Source organism: Haemorhous mexicanus, chromosome 1 (assembly GCF_027477595.1).
Source record: "Haemorhous mexicanus isolate bHaeMex1 chromosome 1, bHaeMex1.pri, whole genome shotgun sequence".
In the NCBI taxonomy this organism is placed as follows: domain Eukaryota; kingdom Metazoa; phylum Chordata; class Aves; order Passeriformes; family Fringillidae; genus Haemorhous; species Haemorhous mexicanus.
The window spans coordinates 72,225,266-72,241,492 of NC_082341.1; the positions used below are offsets into that span (position 1 = coordinate 72,225,266).

The 16,227-nt window shown below is 39.6% G+C and overlaps 1 protein-coding gene across 4 annotated transcripts in view; it reads right to left on the reverse strand.

The window, feature by feature from the left end:
* Positions 1-1,203: 1,203 nt before the first annotated feature.
* Positions 1,204-16,227, reverse strand: part of MYLK4 (myosin light chain kinase family member 4) — an 81,411-nt gene continuing 66,387 nt past the window's right edge. For all 4 annotated transcript variants that reach the window (XM_059853731.1, XM_059853739.1, XM_059853712.1 and 1 more), the window contains 8 exons: positions 15,664-15,773; positions 14,416-14,557; positions 12,169-12,239; positions 11,309-11,437; positions 10,631-10,783; positions 10,218-10,290; positions 8,619-8,694; positions 1,204-6,328 (listed from right to left, as the gene is read on the reverse strand). In XM_059853731.1, the coding sequence (XP_059709714.1) occupies positions 8,647-8,694; positions 10,218-10,290; positions 10,631-10,783; positions 11,309-11,437; positions 12,169-12,239; positions 14,416-14,557; positions 15,664-15,773 (726 nt within the window). In that variant the 3' untranslated portion in view covers positions 1,204-6,328; positions 8,619-8,646. The remainder of the gene's footprint in view (positions 6,329-8,618; positions 8,695-10,217; positions 10,291-10,630; positions 10,784-11,308; positions 11,438-12,168; positions 12,240-14,415; positions 14,558-15,663; positions 15,774-16,227) is intronic.

Sequence of the window (16,227 nt, forward strand, 5' to 3'; positions counted from 1 at the left end):
AACCCCTACACCAGGGTCAAAGGCACTGAAAACTAAAACACAGCAAGGGGTTTCAAGAAAGGCCCATGAAGAGCAAAGGTGTAAGGCCTGGTCATGCACAGGAGCTCACCCTGGGCTGTCACCCTGAAAGACTTTCAGACACCTACTGAACTCCCCAGGCTCCTTTGTGGACTGATGCTGGAGCATTGCTTTTGCCTGGGCTCACCTGCCAGCCTGGGCTCCTGTTGAAATGGCTGGTGGTCTTGGGGCTGCCCTGGGAGGCTGTAAAGGGGCAGCAGCTGCACGTCCTGTGCTTGGCTACTGCAAAATTGTTCTCTTGTTGAGTCCTCCAGCCCCCAGGCGCTGCCAGCCGGATTGCCATGGCTTTGTCCCTTTGTTCCACATCAGCCAGGAGCACGGAGCTCTCTGGGGAATGAATGCAACCCTTTGGTTGATTTAACTCACAGCTTCATCAGGAGGGTGTACACTTAAATCTTATACCTGGAAACCTCAGGCTTATCAAATACAGGCTGGTGTTAAATGAGAACCTTCCAGTGTAAGAAGCCAAAGTTGTTTCTCAAGTATGGTGCATGTCTCAAGTTCTGCAACCAGAGCTGCGGGTAAACCAGACAGAAAAAATTCTACTTACTGAATATAGGCCAATGTCCATCAGAAGTTGCTTCCTGATTTCTTACCCTGTAACCTTTTTCTCAATTTTTACTCTCACTCTTTATTTTTTCACTAGCTAGCCCACTTGAAGTTTGATTTAACTCTGCAGGAAACAATAATTCTGATTCCAGACTGTTTTGGTAGTCAGTGAACTCCTAGATGGAGTAAGGTTAAAGTGCAGCTCCCAGACGGCAACACTGAATAGGCCAGTGCTGCAAGTGTGACAAATTAGGGAGAAAAGTATACCAGGTCTCTTGAGTGACCAAACACCAGAAATTTCAGTAATTTCTAATTTCCTCCTCAGTAACCTGGTCTTAAGGACTTCCAGCAAGACTGCAGTCAAAAGCACCTCAAGTCCCAGTTACTTGCAGAGAGCTGAGGTTTTCTTACAAGGAGTGAGTACAAACTGTGAGCCTGAGTCAACCTTTGACATTTGTTTCAATGGAAATTACTTTTCTTTTCATGTATCTACAGAAAGCAGCTGAGGAAAAGGCCACACTTCTTTCTGTCACTAATATAAATGACAGGCACATTAAATACAGCAAACAAAAACCCTGGAGTAAACAAAATCAGCATTTATTCCTTATTCATCTTTTTACAAGATTGCGTCATGGTTTTCACAAAAGAACACATACCAGAGATACATGAGTTAATCTACAAAACCAGGTATGCAAACCAAAGTGATAAGGTACATGAAAATCCACACGCTTCATGATTTAGTTGCCACATGCCTGTCCTCTAAATTCAAGGGAAGTTGCCGTGGGGTACACAAACATTAGTTCTGCCACACCAAAAGGAGATCACCAACTCTACAGACGCAGCTAAACAACATATTTACAAAGCACCATCTCTACCAGTCTTCATCTAAGTTTGAAACAGGTAGTTAGCTGTTCAGCTACCAAGCCTTCACGGAAGGTGAAACAGTCTAGCATTCCTAAACAGATTCATGCAGTGTTTACTTTTATTCACAGAAGACACAAGAACAAGTATGTATTGGGGATAAAAGTAGTGTGTGAAGATGCATCATCCTCTCATTCATCCATTTTGATTACTACGTATCAAAAGTCCAAACGCTAAGAACTGCCCTGCTCACTGGATCCAGAGGAACGGAATCCAATGCTCCCAGATTCTCATCAGTGGAGAAGAGCTGACAAACACCTTCGTTTCTCAGAGCTCCTCGTGGGGGCCGTTTTGCTGAAAGAGGCTGTCACTGATTTATAGTGTCAGCATTAAACTGAAAATGCTAAAACAACTTGACTTTTACTGCAGCAATTTAACTGCTGCAGAAAAACTGTTTCTTGATTGAGATTCCTTCAGTGTTAAAAAGATTAAGATTCCTTTCATTTTTATTGATCAGGACTGGTGCAAAGTAGATATTTTTGGCAGGAAGGTGGGGTGGCTAAACTGGGCTCTTCTACTACTCACATCACAAAAGGTGAATATAGCACTTCCCTTATTTATTTCTGTGAGCTACCCTGCTATTCCTGGTTGGAATCAAGAATTTAGTTTGGCTTTAACTTTATCAGCTTCTGACATTAGAGGTAATATAAAAACAAAATTAAAAAGCAGCTGCTCTTGTAATCTCCAGAGTGGATTGTCCAGGTTGCCAACTGCTTATGCTGTGAGGGTACCCAGAGGAGTGACTGGCTGCAGGTGTTCACAAACATGGACATGATAGCATGGAGATCTTTCTGCAGAAGAGGTTTTTACCCATTTCATAATCTTCAGGATGTACAATATATAAAAGCAGTTGAAACACCACTTGTGTCCCATCTTGTGCCAAGTATATTTGCTTCTAATCTTGATGTCAGTCTTAGACTACACCAGCATGTCTGGCATCCAGTATACCTGCTGCCTCTATAGGAGTGGGAATGACAGTGTCCTGATTCTTATGAGTGTCAGGTGATACTTGTCATGTTCCCAGGATTTTATTTTTTAATTTTTACATGTCAGGAAGAACCCACAAGACAAGCTCTGCATCTGGGCACTTCATCCCTCCCACTGCAACTGATGTTTGTATACCACTCTTGAGGTACCTGCAGTCATCCCTGTCTGACCATGAGTATACAGCAAAATGGAATAAAAGCAGCTAGAACAGTGCCTTTCACACCCAGCTAAACCTGCTCACAAGCACAGCAATTCACAGTTTCCAAATGCAATCACATAAGCCATTATGTAGCAATAATTATAACAAACTCACACAGATGTAGGTGACTTATTACACCCTAGTAGCCTTAGTATTATTAGGACCTGGCAGAAAATAAATGATGATGTGTCAAAACAATTATTTAACACAGCAGGACTTAGCTATTAGTCATTACAGAGCATTCTTAAATCATAAAATCATAGAATCATAGAATAGTTTGAGTTGGACTGGACCTTTAAAGGTCATCTAGTCCAACCTTCCTGCAATGAGAAATGAGGTCTCCCACTTGATCAGGTTGCTTACAGGCCTGTCCAACTCACCCTAGAATGTTTCCAGAGGTAGGGCATAGTAAAACAGAATGCAAATCAGACTTGCCTATGTGAGCACACACACAAAACAGCATGCTGCTCAATGTGAAATGAGACACAATTAGGAAGCCACTAAAAAGAATCTGTCCCAAGCTATTATTTACTAAAATTACAACAGCCAGGAAAGATCTCAGAATCACAGAATTACATAATTTTTAGGGTTGAAAGGGACCTCTGAGATCATCCAGTCCAACCCCTCTGCCAAGGCAGGGTCACCTAAAGCAGATGACACAGGAACACATCAAGGGGCGTTTGGAACATCTCCAGAGAGGGAGACTCCATGATCTCCCTGGGCAGCCTGTTCCAGTGCCCTGCCACCCTCAATATAAAGAAGGTCTTTCTCATGTTGAGGTGGATACAAGACACAAATGAACATCTCTGGAGACATTTTTCTCAGGCACATTGCTATACACAGCAGTGATGATTACACAGCAGTATAATATTTTGCCCTTGGTGACAGTAAGGCCCTAGGTAAGGTACCTCCCTTTTGACTCAGTGCTGCAGATCCAGCACCTGGGGAGCAAAAAGTAGAAGTGCACTTGGGATTCTTTCCTCCTCCACTGGACATCTGCAGCCCACTTGGGGTTAACCCTGGGCACCAAATGGCAGCTTCAGTCACTGCAGAGACTTGTCAGAGTCCAACCTCCTCTGACTGGCCCTCCCTCAAATTCCGCCTCTGCTGCAGGAGCTGTTCTAAGAATGAAACAGTGGGACAATTTACAGACAAGACTCCAGAGTGGGACCACCATTATCCTTGCTATGAAGAGTGGAAGTTAAATGCCTTAATTGTGTTAGCACACTGCCCAGTAGCACAAGCCAGAGGCTGCTGAGGGGTACCCTCCTCAACTCATGCCTAAATTCCCAAGGTGGAGGAAATATGTCTAGCTCTTCTATCCTCCCATGCATTCCTATTTCTGACAGAGCACTGTACAACTTGGGAGATGTTCTCAGCAGAGGCCACATTTTCCTACAGCTCCTGGAGGATTTGTGGTTGATTCGGTGCAACACACTCTTACACTGGGCTGATCTTCATGGCACTAAGCTCTTAATTACTACTCAGATGGATATATCAACAAATAATAAATCCTCTGAATTCAACTGAGCAACAAAGTAGATAAGACTGTAGTCACACTATTATTTTAGTATAGTTAATAAGATTCAAAATTACATGCAATTTATCCATGTAAAATCTACCAAAGGAAAAACAAAACCCTGATCCAATTCTACAATGGCACTAAAGTGCATAATGAGATCCTGTGATTCCAGAATGGTTTGTTGCATTTTAGTCTGATCATTGAGTTGTGTACTGTACAAGAAGCTACAATATCTTGAAGACAGTCAGAACCGGAGTGGGAACTCCAGCCCTAACAGAAAGGCAACTTTTCTATTCATTTTGACCAGACAAATATAAATGGTGACTAAAAACAAGCAGCTCAGCTTCTACCTAGAAGTTACATTCTCATTTTTCTGCTTTGAGACCGCTCAGTCTTTTCCCAAAGCAACTTCCATTTCTGCTTGGCAAAGTTTACTTCAGTAAAGACTACAGATGAGGATTTGAAGGCAGCAGTGCTCTATATCATATAAAAGCTACATGGTGTGTCAGTGTGTGATAGCAGTATTTGCAAACTCTGGTGCAACACATCAGTATTACTAAGATGTCACAGTTGTAAGAAGCCCAGTTCATTTACAGGAGCAGTCTTAAGGGATGTCCTACAATAATTTTAAAACATTGGATCAAACTGGCTGTAGAGAGTGTGATGGCCATGATGTCCCATTAATGGGCCCCTTTTCATTTCAAAATTAATGCTATCCAGAAAGGACAAAGGTGTGAGAAGCAATTCATTGCGTGGTGATAAATAAAACTGTTTTGTCTTTATGTTGATCCCTTTTTAAAAAAGACAGAACTTAAATATATAAACATATGAAATGCATAGATAAATATATAGAGATAGCTATGATAATATGTGGTTTGATCAGAACTGGATTAAGCAAAGACAATGTAAAGACACCACAGCAGCATGATTAAATAAAATACTCATTACAATTTGCATTTATGTAGTTCTGAAACCAAGCAGTAAGAAAGCCATATACAGCAGAAAGTCTCATTATTTTAACTTCAGAGCCTTGGCAACTTAGATTCACTTAATGATGAGCCATAATAAAAAAATTTCAGGTGAAGAATTCAACTGTTCTGACTCCTATTTTTTTTACCTAGTTAAGAATCAGAAAGGCTTGGGAGCAAGATGAGAAAACTAGAAATACAGAGGATTTTTACTTGAGCCTGTACTCAGAGGTTATAATGAGCAAAGCACTGACTCCCCTCTTTGCCCGTGGTCCTAACCAGTTAAATTAGCACTAAACAGATCAGCTGATATAAAATCACACTCTGTTAAAATAATTCTGAATTATATTTGCATTTTGGAGAACAGGGTCTGCATGGGTACGAGTGAATAGTGCCTTGTTCTCTTCCTTGTTTAATTAATCCAAGTGTATTTACAGTGAGCAGTAATTCATCAGGCTGAAAAATCCTGAAATGTACTGTACCACAGTTACAGCAAATTCACCTGCACACAGGGAAAGCCTCATTTCTTTCTTCCACTGCTGTTACATTAACATGGCTTTAACTCTGGTTGAGCAAACCCTTAACTCATTTTAGTGTGACAGGAAAAACAACGTCAAATCTTCTACCAAAGGCAGCTTTCAATTTGCTGCAATTTTTTTGGTTTTGGGTTTTATTTTTTAATTATTAGACTCTAGTGTCAAAGGAACCTTGGCTACAGATATAACATAGTGACAGATTGCCTTCTGGGCTCAGTTGAGAAACAGTTCATTTTACATGATAATTTAAACTTTAAGGAGCCTTTGATAAGTAAATGAGGGCATAAGACTAGATAGAGAAAAGTTCATTATGAAACCAAGCTAATGTAGCACTTGCAGGCATGGAGAACATGCTGCTTCAGAAGAAACACATTCCTGCAACACAGAGAAATACTTTCTTTCTTTTAACAGCTGAATAGAGAAGCAGCTCCACAATGCTGGGACTTGTCCTGCAACTAAAGTGCTGTTGGTCCATTTAGTAGAAGTCTCAGTCATGGCAGGGGTTTAAAGCACCGAGACAGCTGATATTTTCAAATCTCTTAGCAGCAGTAACCACACAGCAGCTTTTCTGAAAAATAAACAAAGCAAGAATCCAGTTAATTCAGCAGTATATTTTTTTCATTTGGATAAGTGTTCTGGGATGACCACATGGTGGTTTCTTTGTGCAAAAAGAGAAGAAAGCAGCACTGAAGCCTCTTGCTCACAAAGGATCCTTACAGCCACTTTTTCTGTGAAATGTTTTATCCAATATTAAAACGACAAGATTTCTTTGTTAAGTGGAGAATTGATCCTAGAGGTATCCCTTTAAATGCAGCCACTCTGCTTTTTTTACCTCTCTTGTCATACAGATCATGGTATGCAAAGGCATGCTGCAAACCTCTCCATTTGTTTGGGTTACCACTGCAAGCATTTATAACGCCAGGTTTAAATCAACTGGCACTTGAGTGCATTATTTTGGGTTAAATGTGGTAACCATACTACTTGCCTGATAAAAATAGCTAAAGGGATTCTTTAAAAATAAAGCACAGCTATGACTTTAGATCCACTCATTAAGTAAACTCAAATAAACTCCAAAAAGAAAAACACACACAGAGGAAATAACATTGCAAAAGCCAAAACCAGATTTTCCTGCAAGTTAGATCATGGGTAGGTTACTATGTTACAAGGCTATTAAAAGTTTATTTTAAAATAATTTTGACTGCTGTTGGACAGTCAATTTATCTTAAAGTTGACTTTGGTTGTAACAGAAAATTGTGTAATACAGTGCTTCCTGCATACAGAGGGAGAATTTTCACCATTTTGTTGTTGTGTTTGTTGCCACAAGTTAGTGGCTTGAAATAGGAAACCCAGATACAAACACCAATCTTGCAACAGGGCTGGAAAACCTGTTCAGAAATCTACTGTGTAGAAGCACACAGGTGAGTGGACCAAAGCTTCATGGAATCTGTCTCAGCACCAGTGAAGTAAAGGTGAATACTGAGGGTCACAAAGAGGTATAAATTCCCACTGGATTTCTACTCCAGAAGCCAATGTTCAGATATTACCATATCAGGAAGTTGCATGGCTTCAGAGAGCAAGTGGGATGTAATAATGGTTCCTTAGTCCTTACTGGCTTTCTCTGTATGCACTGAAAGGCATTTTCATGTCTCCGAAACAGCTCATGTAAAGATCATTACCTTCTGTGTTATTCCACTACGCTGTATAAAATCTGCTTTAATCTTACTTAGAACAAAAATTTCAACCTCTCACAATACTCTGTTTTCCACATGTTCCTGGAAAAAACTTGTTGCAAAAAAAGCCAGTATATCACTTGTCCTACCAAGCAGATGATGGATGATGGCACCATTAAAAACTTGCCTTTTGGCAAGTGGTGAAAGGTGGACTACTTTTATTTTGGCATCCTGTTGTTACTCATGACGCACTACTAAAAGGAAGTGGTTTTACAGTGTATGTGTGTGTTCTCAGCCTAATTCACATCTTGAACCTCCACTGAGTTTTGCCCAGAGATGGCCTCCAGAACCTTTGAGCAGTTCCCCTAGTCCCTGAAAAGAGCCACCAATTTTTGTGGTAATTGGTGAAAGTGGCAGAGGGAATTGGAGTATTGGTTTATGGAGACACTGCACTGCCTGTGGCGGCGCGATTTCAAAGTGGCCGAGTGAGTCAAAGACCAGGGACAGAAAAAGAGAGCAGATTTGAGTCTGCCTGATCCCCAGGGGAGGCAACCAAGCCAGCCTGAGAACCACTAATGAACTGTTTGTTAATGAAAGGGCAAAGACAAGGAGCCAGGGAGAAAGGACAGAGAGATGCTCTGTCAAACTCGTTTGGGTTGCTAAAAGGGGAGGTAAGTGCCCTGTCAGAACTGGGTCCTCAGACGTGTGGAGCAGCTTCTTTTAGGGGTCACCTTGCTTTGATTTTGCTGCAGTTAGTTAAGCTGCCCTGAGGGTCTGGCCCGTGCCTCTGCTAAAAGGTTATTATTTTTCATATTTCTACCCTTTTTTAAATTGTACTTATAACCACAGCATGAAAACACGAAAGCTTTCAGCACTGAAAAATTATTGGGTGAAATCCCTGCCCCATGAGAGCCAGTGGGAGCATAACCATTCCCTCTAAAATGGCCAGGCTTTGCAGCACATATGGCTCCATACCCATTAATTATTTTGCACATTGCTGTTACTTGGTATAAGTAATAGAGCCAGTTTACATTTTGAGTGCTTTCCAGACAGCAGCAGGGATGGTGGTGGTGAATACAGTTTGGATCGTGCACTTTGGACTACCCAAGGTTCTCAGCTGTCCACTGATCCCTTCCACAGGGGCTACAGCTTTTACATCTGAAGGAACATTTGGGACCTGAAACAAACCTTCTGTTTGGCAGCTCTTTCAGAGAGGTTATTTAGCCAGGGGTGCTTGAGACACACGGTCACCTTTAGCCTTTCTCTAAGGGGAAAAAAAAAAAAAGACACCGTTATTGGAACACTAATTGAAGATCAATCACATCTTACTTCTACTTAAGGTAATGGCACAAGAACACTGCAACATCAGCATGTTTAGTGAAGCTATTTTGCAAAGCACAAGTATGAACAAAAAATATTGGGGGAGAAGATGCAAAGGACAACATGAGCTGTAAGGTTTGCATTAGGGTAGGGTTTCCTGAGGGAAAAAATGGTGATAGGAAGGACAGCAGTTTGTGTTCTTGCAGCATTTGGAAAAGACTGTCTGTTTCCCAGATTGCAGAAATCAGAGCCTCACTGGAGCCCAACTAAAGGAGTCAAAGTATATACTACAAAAACCTCTGAAGATTACCACAACAAGCTCTCCTATTTTTAGGAGACACTAACTTACAAATCATCTAATAATCTCATGGGCATTGCTGTTCTGGGAGATTACCAAAAAAAAAAAAAAAAGTGAAAAATAGAGTAATTTATTTTATTTTTTATATCCTATTTTATAGTAATTCTGGTTATCCTTACTCTATAACGAGAACATCTTGCAAGGACAGAGCTGACAAGACGCTGTTCAGTCCATCCCACTGCCTTACCAGTAGGGCTACCTCTGCTTGATTATCATAAGTTTTTTATTTTAATAACATTATTTTGTTAATAATATCATCTATTAATTCTTAATGAGGGCTGTATATGAAAATGCACCTTGACATATACATCCTAGGCACTACAGCAGTAATTTTATTTAACACAGAAGTGCTTTGCCTGAAAAGGAAGAAGTGAATATTGCACTTTAAATGCTATAAAAATTCTGAAACCTGCTTAAAATTATCCCCTTGTGAACCACTGAACCACAGAGTGGTCTCACTTAGAAACAGCCAACAGAGGTGTCACCAACAGCATGAATCTCCAAAAATTACCGACACAGGAATAACCAAAGTGATTTAAAATCTTGTTGCTCCTCCAACTCAGTCCAACTGAATTGTTTACTTGAGCAAACAACTTATTCTGTGTTGGCCACTAAACTGGCTACCACTGAAGGGCAAGAAGGTGTTTAAGTACCAAGGTATGCACCAGGAGAAGTTCCAAGCTCTGTTGGGAAAGGTATCTCTTTGGAAGAGGTAGGATGAAACAGTACTCAGGGGATATTCAGGAGAGCCTGAAAGGGTTTTCAAAGTAGGAACAAGAATCATCCCTAGCTGGAAAATTCTTTTCATATGGTAATTCAGTGCTCATTTTGTAAATACTTTCATTTTAATGAGAAATTGATCCACTCAGCAACACACAACATTGCAGGATCTTTTATTTCCTCCCAGACATGCAAGAACTGATGAGCAAATGTGAGCATGCAAAATCTATCAGCTAAAAAAAAAAGCAAAGGGACACACGTGGCTCACAGTGGCAAGAAATGAATCAGCAACAAAGACTCAAATGAAGGTGAGAAAAATGTCAAAGCAAAGTAATGTGGCAGCACAAGAGGGCAACAGTAGATGCACAAGGATATTTAAATGTAGGGACCTGGAGTCTGCAGTGGAGCCTGTGGTCTGTTAACCATGGGTGTTTTAAGGCAGCAGTTGCACTTAATCTCCAGCTAGAGGAAAACCAGAATGCTATTAAGAGTTTTTCCCAGAATTTTACAATTCAGCAATTATCTGCTACAGGTCATGTGTTCTGCCATCTTGCAATGCTGTCATTTCAGAACAGTATGACAGACAGCAGATTAATTAAGTTTTGTTTCACAGCAAAAATGTATTCAGGTAATTTCAGAGCATTTGATGGATACAATGAACAACAATGAAGTGTCATTACAATACTGAATGTGGGCATAAAAAACTTATAAGTCATATTAGCTCTGCAGTGGAACAGCACAAGTGACACAAATGTGTCATGATGGCATGAAATACACATTTCAAAGATACAGGATTATATACCATTTTTCCTTGATGAGAAGCTTTGATATGAAATCTTTGGCTTCATCAGAAACATCTCGAAATTCCTCATCTTCAAAATCCCAGTTACAGGCCAGGATATTGTTGAGGGTCTCATTGTCATCATCACCCAAAAAAGGAGACAATCCAGTGAGGCTGAAGTAAAAAGGAATATGTTCAGTCCTCCTGTGTTTCCCTCTTCCTGTACATGGTCTCCAATATGCCACCTAAGATTGGTCTGTCACTCTGGCCTAACTTACAAAATACTGCTCTCTAAGAAGGTCTCCAGACCATTCCCATTTTCTCATCTCTTAACATGTTTAATCACCCCTCTTCTCTAACACACCAAGCATTACTGTCTTTCATGGCATTACTGTCTTTCATATTTTCTAGACCTCTGACCAGTCTTGTACTAACCACTGAGAATTTACCAAGCAGCTTACATTATTCTGGAAGTGTGATGCCCAAACACTCCTGAGATATGTGCAAAAAAACAAAGACAAAAAAGTTCATGGCAATTGGAAAAGAGGAGAGATTTCTCAATATGGAACTTGGAAAGAAGTCTAAATTTCCTATTTTGGGTACACAGTCCTTCACTCTTCCAGTATAACAGCAAACTTGGATGACTGACACGGTTCAACCCAGAAACAGCTAACAAAGCAGTTACTGAATCCTACTTACAGCATATAAGCAATGACTCCTAAACTCCACATGTCTGTAGGAAAAGAGACAAACTCATAATTCACAACTTCAGGAGCAAGAAATTCTGGAGTTCCAAAGTTAACTCGAAGTTTTTCCCTGGGTTTATATCTAGGAAATAGAAGTATTAACAAAGGACATCAATTACAGTTCTTATTAAAGTTGCATCATCAATTGTCTAGCACTTAGAGGAATTCCAGAAGCATACAAAAAATCCACTAGGAAAACAAGGACAGAGGCACAAACTAAGAAGAAATATACCCACATATAGAATGAAAAGTATTTTCAAGCTTTGTATCATACTAGGACAAAATGCAATTGCTACAAAAAGGAATAAATTTGTAATTTGAGGACGTCTCAGAGCAGGTCTTACCATCCTTTTGGGATTTCTCCATATCATAGGCATGAAATTTTTAACCAGTAAATCCTTCACTAAGGTTATAGCACCTAATTAAACTAGAAAGGGATATAGCATGGGATATATTGTAAGAGCCCTGAGTGGTATCTTACACTCTCTTTTGAAGAATCTCTTAATACTGGAGACAAGACTAGAAAAGGTGTACCACTGGTTTTGTCCATTTTAGTTGTTCCGAGATACTAATATGCATTCTTAGTGGAAATCAGCCCTCTTTCAACCATCTGCCTGAAAAGAAGGTTTCAGGACAAATCTTTTTCACTCAGCTCCAAACATTCCATATTAAAAGATATCCCTGGTTAAAAGAAACAAATTTGTCCTAAGAACAGTAGAAGACAATGATGTATCCAATACATCATTGAAGGGATGCAATACTCTTTTCATTGTTTCTAATTCATTAATGATTAGTGAGAACACATGCATGTACCTTCTTGCCAATCCAAAATCAATAATTTTTATTTGATTTGCCTCTCGGTTCACACACAGGATATTCTCAGGCTGCCAAGAGAAACAAAAAAAGAAAAAAACTTGAATGAGAAATAAAAATTAAAAACTGGGCTTTTAGTAAACTGTAGTGAGAAAAACACTAATAACAGTGCAAATATCTCATAAGGACCTTTTGCTTTCCTTTTTATTCACATCTGTCTGCATGGATACCCCCCTTGCTGTCACACAGCAATCAGAGCCAAGAATTTTGTGCCTTCCAACTGCTTTTTCGACTCCACAGCTTTTCAATCTGACATAAGGCAGCAGTTCAGAAAAAGAACTCATTAGGGGGAGGGGGACAGGGAATGAAGACTTCCAAGAAGGGGTTTCAGGATGCTTTCACTGTGACTTTACAGTCCTTCATAAGCTCACACTGATTTTATAAAAAAAAATAAATTTTTTTGGCTTTGAAAATAATCTTACAGCTTTACATTTCTGAGTGCTCAAATGTTCTGTCAAATTGAACATTAATATATTAAGCCAGTCACATCAACTTTATGTTTTTTTCAGGTGTTTTAGCAAAAAATAGGATTCACAGGTTAAATCTCTCTGGGTTTTCATAGGGCCAAATGCTACTCTTCACTTTCCTGGCAGGAATCCATTAACTTCCAAGAATTACTCCAAATTCTTACAGAAGGAACTGAGAGAAGGATTTGGCCAATTGTCTTTGAAATGTAAATACCTAAAGCACAGTCCCATATTCACTGCCAGCACTTTTATAGCTACTCTGTCTTGTTGCTCAGTGAGTCCTCTTTGAAACAAAACAGCCCTCAACACTTAAAACATTAGTTAACCTTTGTCACCATTACTAATTCATTTTACATGTAGGACTTTTAAACACCATATGTCCATAGTTTCTGAGGTCCTAGATGATTATGGTCAAGATGATTTTCTTTCAATTTCAAGCTTTCTTTCCCACACTCATTTGTTACTGACAGCAATCTATGAACAAGCAAAACAGGAGAGAGAAGCTGTAGCTGGCGAGCACATGAAAAGAGGTCTCTGGGATTAATTTCTTGGATTGTATATGTATCTTTTTGTCAGCAGTTTGACCTCATATTAAAACTGTGCCATCTCAAGATGATAATTAATGTGTCCCAAAGAACTGTGTGAACTTCTGTTTGACAGGTTTCTAGGTAACTGGATGTTTATAGAGAAAGAGAAAAGTAAGTCTGGTCATCGATCGGCTACAGAAGCAGGTCCCAACAAGCATCTGCTCATTTCCTTAACCACTGCATAATATGTATGCTAACAACATTAAAGATGTGCTATATTAACTCAGGTATTACAAGCCAAAACCAGCAGCTGTTATAAAAATCTCACCGAAGAGAAAACCATCTTACCAGAGGTAAGAAACAAGTTCATTATTCAATAAAAAAATTGGGCTGAGGGAAAAAGAGCCAGCTCAAGTGTACAGTTTAATGAAAAATAATAACAAGTATTTTCTAAGGGGTGGCAGTTGACCATTTGCAGTTGACCAGAGTGAGAATGTGCAAGCACATGGTAGAGTACTTGTACCGGGGTAAGTCCGTGGTAGAGAATCTGCCACCTTTCTCTGGGCTTTCAGCTACACTAGCCATATTCGTTACATTAACCACTGACTATTTTTATTCCTTTCATTTCAGAAAGTACTCTTCAATGGACTTTCCCTTAATCTGGCTATCTATTGATGCCTTTTCATGACAACAGCAGTTGAGTGCAGTCCTCAGAAAATTTTGTGGGCTTACATTGATCCTGAATGACCCTTGAATTTAGTTCTACTCACTCATGCCCTTCTGCATAGTAAAAAAACAGGGACAATTGCCACCCCACAGCTGATGTGTAAAACATGCATTTTGTGCAGTTGAATGAAATAATATTTGCACAATATCTTGGGATCTAAGTACTGAAATTAAAAATAGCAACGCATTTGTAGACAACTGCTGGCTTTCTATGAAATCACTCTGTGGAAAATTTAGGCACTATGAAGTCTGATGACATATGACCACAATTTTCATCTAATTTACTTAGTCCTGTAGTAATTTAACTGATCTCAATGTGGTTAAAGTAAATATGCATTGGAATAAGGAAAGCAGAATAAGGCTCTTTGTTGTTTCTGCCACAGGAATCTGCTAAGCTTTATGGCCTACCATTAAGAATGGAATTTCCACATCTGTCATTGCACAAAACATATATCTCAAAACTCTACCTTGAGATCCAAATGAAGAATGTACATTTGGTGCATGTACTGAATTCCCTTGCAGATCTGTTTTATGAACGAGATTGTATCCATCTCTGTCAAATTGTAGTTTTCGTCAATAATTCGGTCAAATAACTCTCCTCCTTCCACACTGAGGAGAAAAAGACAGTAAAGCAGTGACCAAGTTCATCCCATACAGCAAGACTAATGCAGAAAATATGCTATTGACTATTTTTATCATTCACAGTCAGTTCAGTAAGATGAGCCTGTACTCTAATCTGAACTTTCTGAAATCTGAGTTCTGATGCATACTGGCCTGAACCTCTTCAAGGCCTAAGAGTCTAGTCTCTCATCCATTGAAAACCATGAACATCTTGAAATTTAATATCATGTTGCCTTGAGTTCTCATTTTGGACCAGTGAAATTAATGATGTTCCATGGAAAACCAAGACAACATGATGGAGAATCTGCATTCAAATCTGTGGTCTCTTCCCTCTGAGTTTAAGAGGGACAGGATCCAAAAGGTCAATCTCAAACTATCTAAAGTCAACAAAATTTACTTAATTTCTCTTCACATTTCAGTATGCCCCTAGCTTTTCTGTTCATAGGTGCACAGATACTTTTCTTTAGTGATATGTTAATCATATAGACCAAATTCAGAGGACTATCTGAGAATGTCCAAAATAGTCAAATTCACCTAACTTTGAACCCTTTTGCCACACATTTCAGTGTTTTAGTTTTGGCCTTTTTGGCTTCCTTAAGACAGGATCTGCTTAATCTGAGATTAAGGCAGGTATTTTGTGCCTAATTAGCCGGATAATCCCGCATACAAAGCAGGTTTATCCTTTCAGGCACCCAATATAAGGATTAGGGACAACACCCACATCTGGCTCCTGTTTGGTGTAAGATGTCTTCTTGTTTGCCTCACAGAATAGGAGATATTCTGAGGTTTGTTTCTTGGCTGACACAAATTAAGGTATTAAATTAAAGATAAGATATGTAACACAGCTCTATCCTCAATTGGAGCAGTTGCTTTACAGCATCAGGAGTGTGGCAGACTACCGAAAAAAATGCAAAAATGGCTGCATGGGAAAACTTCTCTTAAATTCCATTTTTTTCCTGCTGTTCATGAGAACATATATGTGTTTTCTACCTGTAAGAAGCTCTAGTTCTCACTTTAGGAGAAAGCAAGAAGGAAATTGACAATTCTAGCAAAAGTATTAAACACAGAAAGGAAAAGAAAAAGAACACACTTACTATTCCATGACGAGTACAATATCATTTTTAGATTCAAAGGCATCATATAGCTGGATGAGGTTGACGTGATTCAGCTGGTTCATGACATTGATTTCATTTTTTACTTCATCCTGTAAAGAGCCACGAATATTGCTTCAGATACTTGTTTACTGGGAAAGCTACGTTTGAAGCAAATCTACATTATCTTCATGTTTTCTCTTGTGGCAACCAAACTCAGGGCTCCTGCAGCAGTAGATATCAAAGGCATAGGAACTAACAGACTGAACTCAGAGCTTGAGGGGGGTTGTTTCAGTGATAAGGTATTTACTGGAAAAGGAAGAGGAGAGCCCATATGGACAAGAGGCAGGCTCCCACGGATGTAAAGGAAAAAAAACTAGAGGAAGAATTTGTTCCAACAGCTGTAGGTGTGCAAAATCAAGCTGAGACAGTCTTCAAAACCTAGCTTTGCAGTTAGAGGAGAGAGACTGGTACCTCCATTCAGCCCAACTATTTTAGACACGCTGAATGATGATGTCAGTCTCTCTCCATTCACCATAAAGGGATTCTTAGAGATCAGCTTGGCCA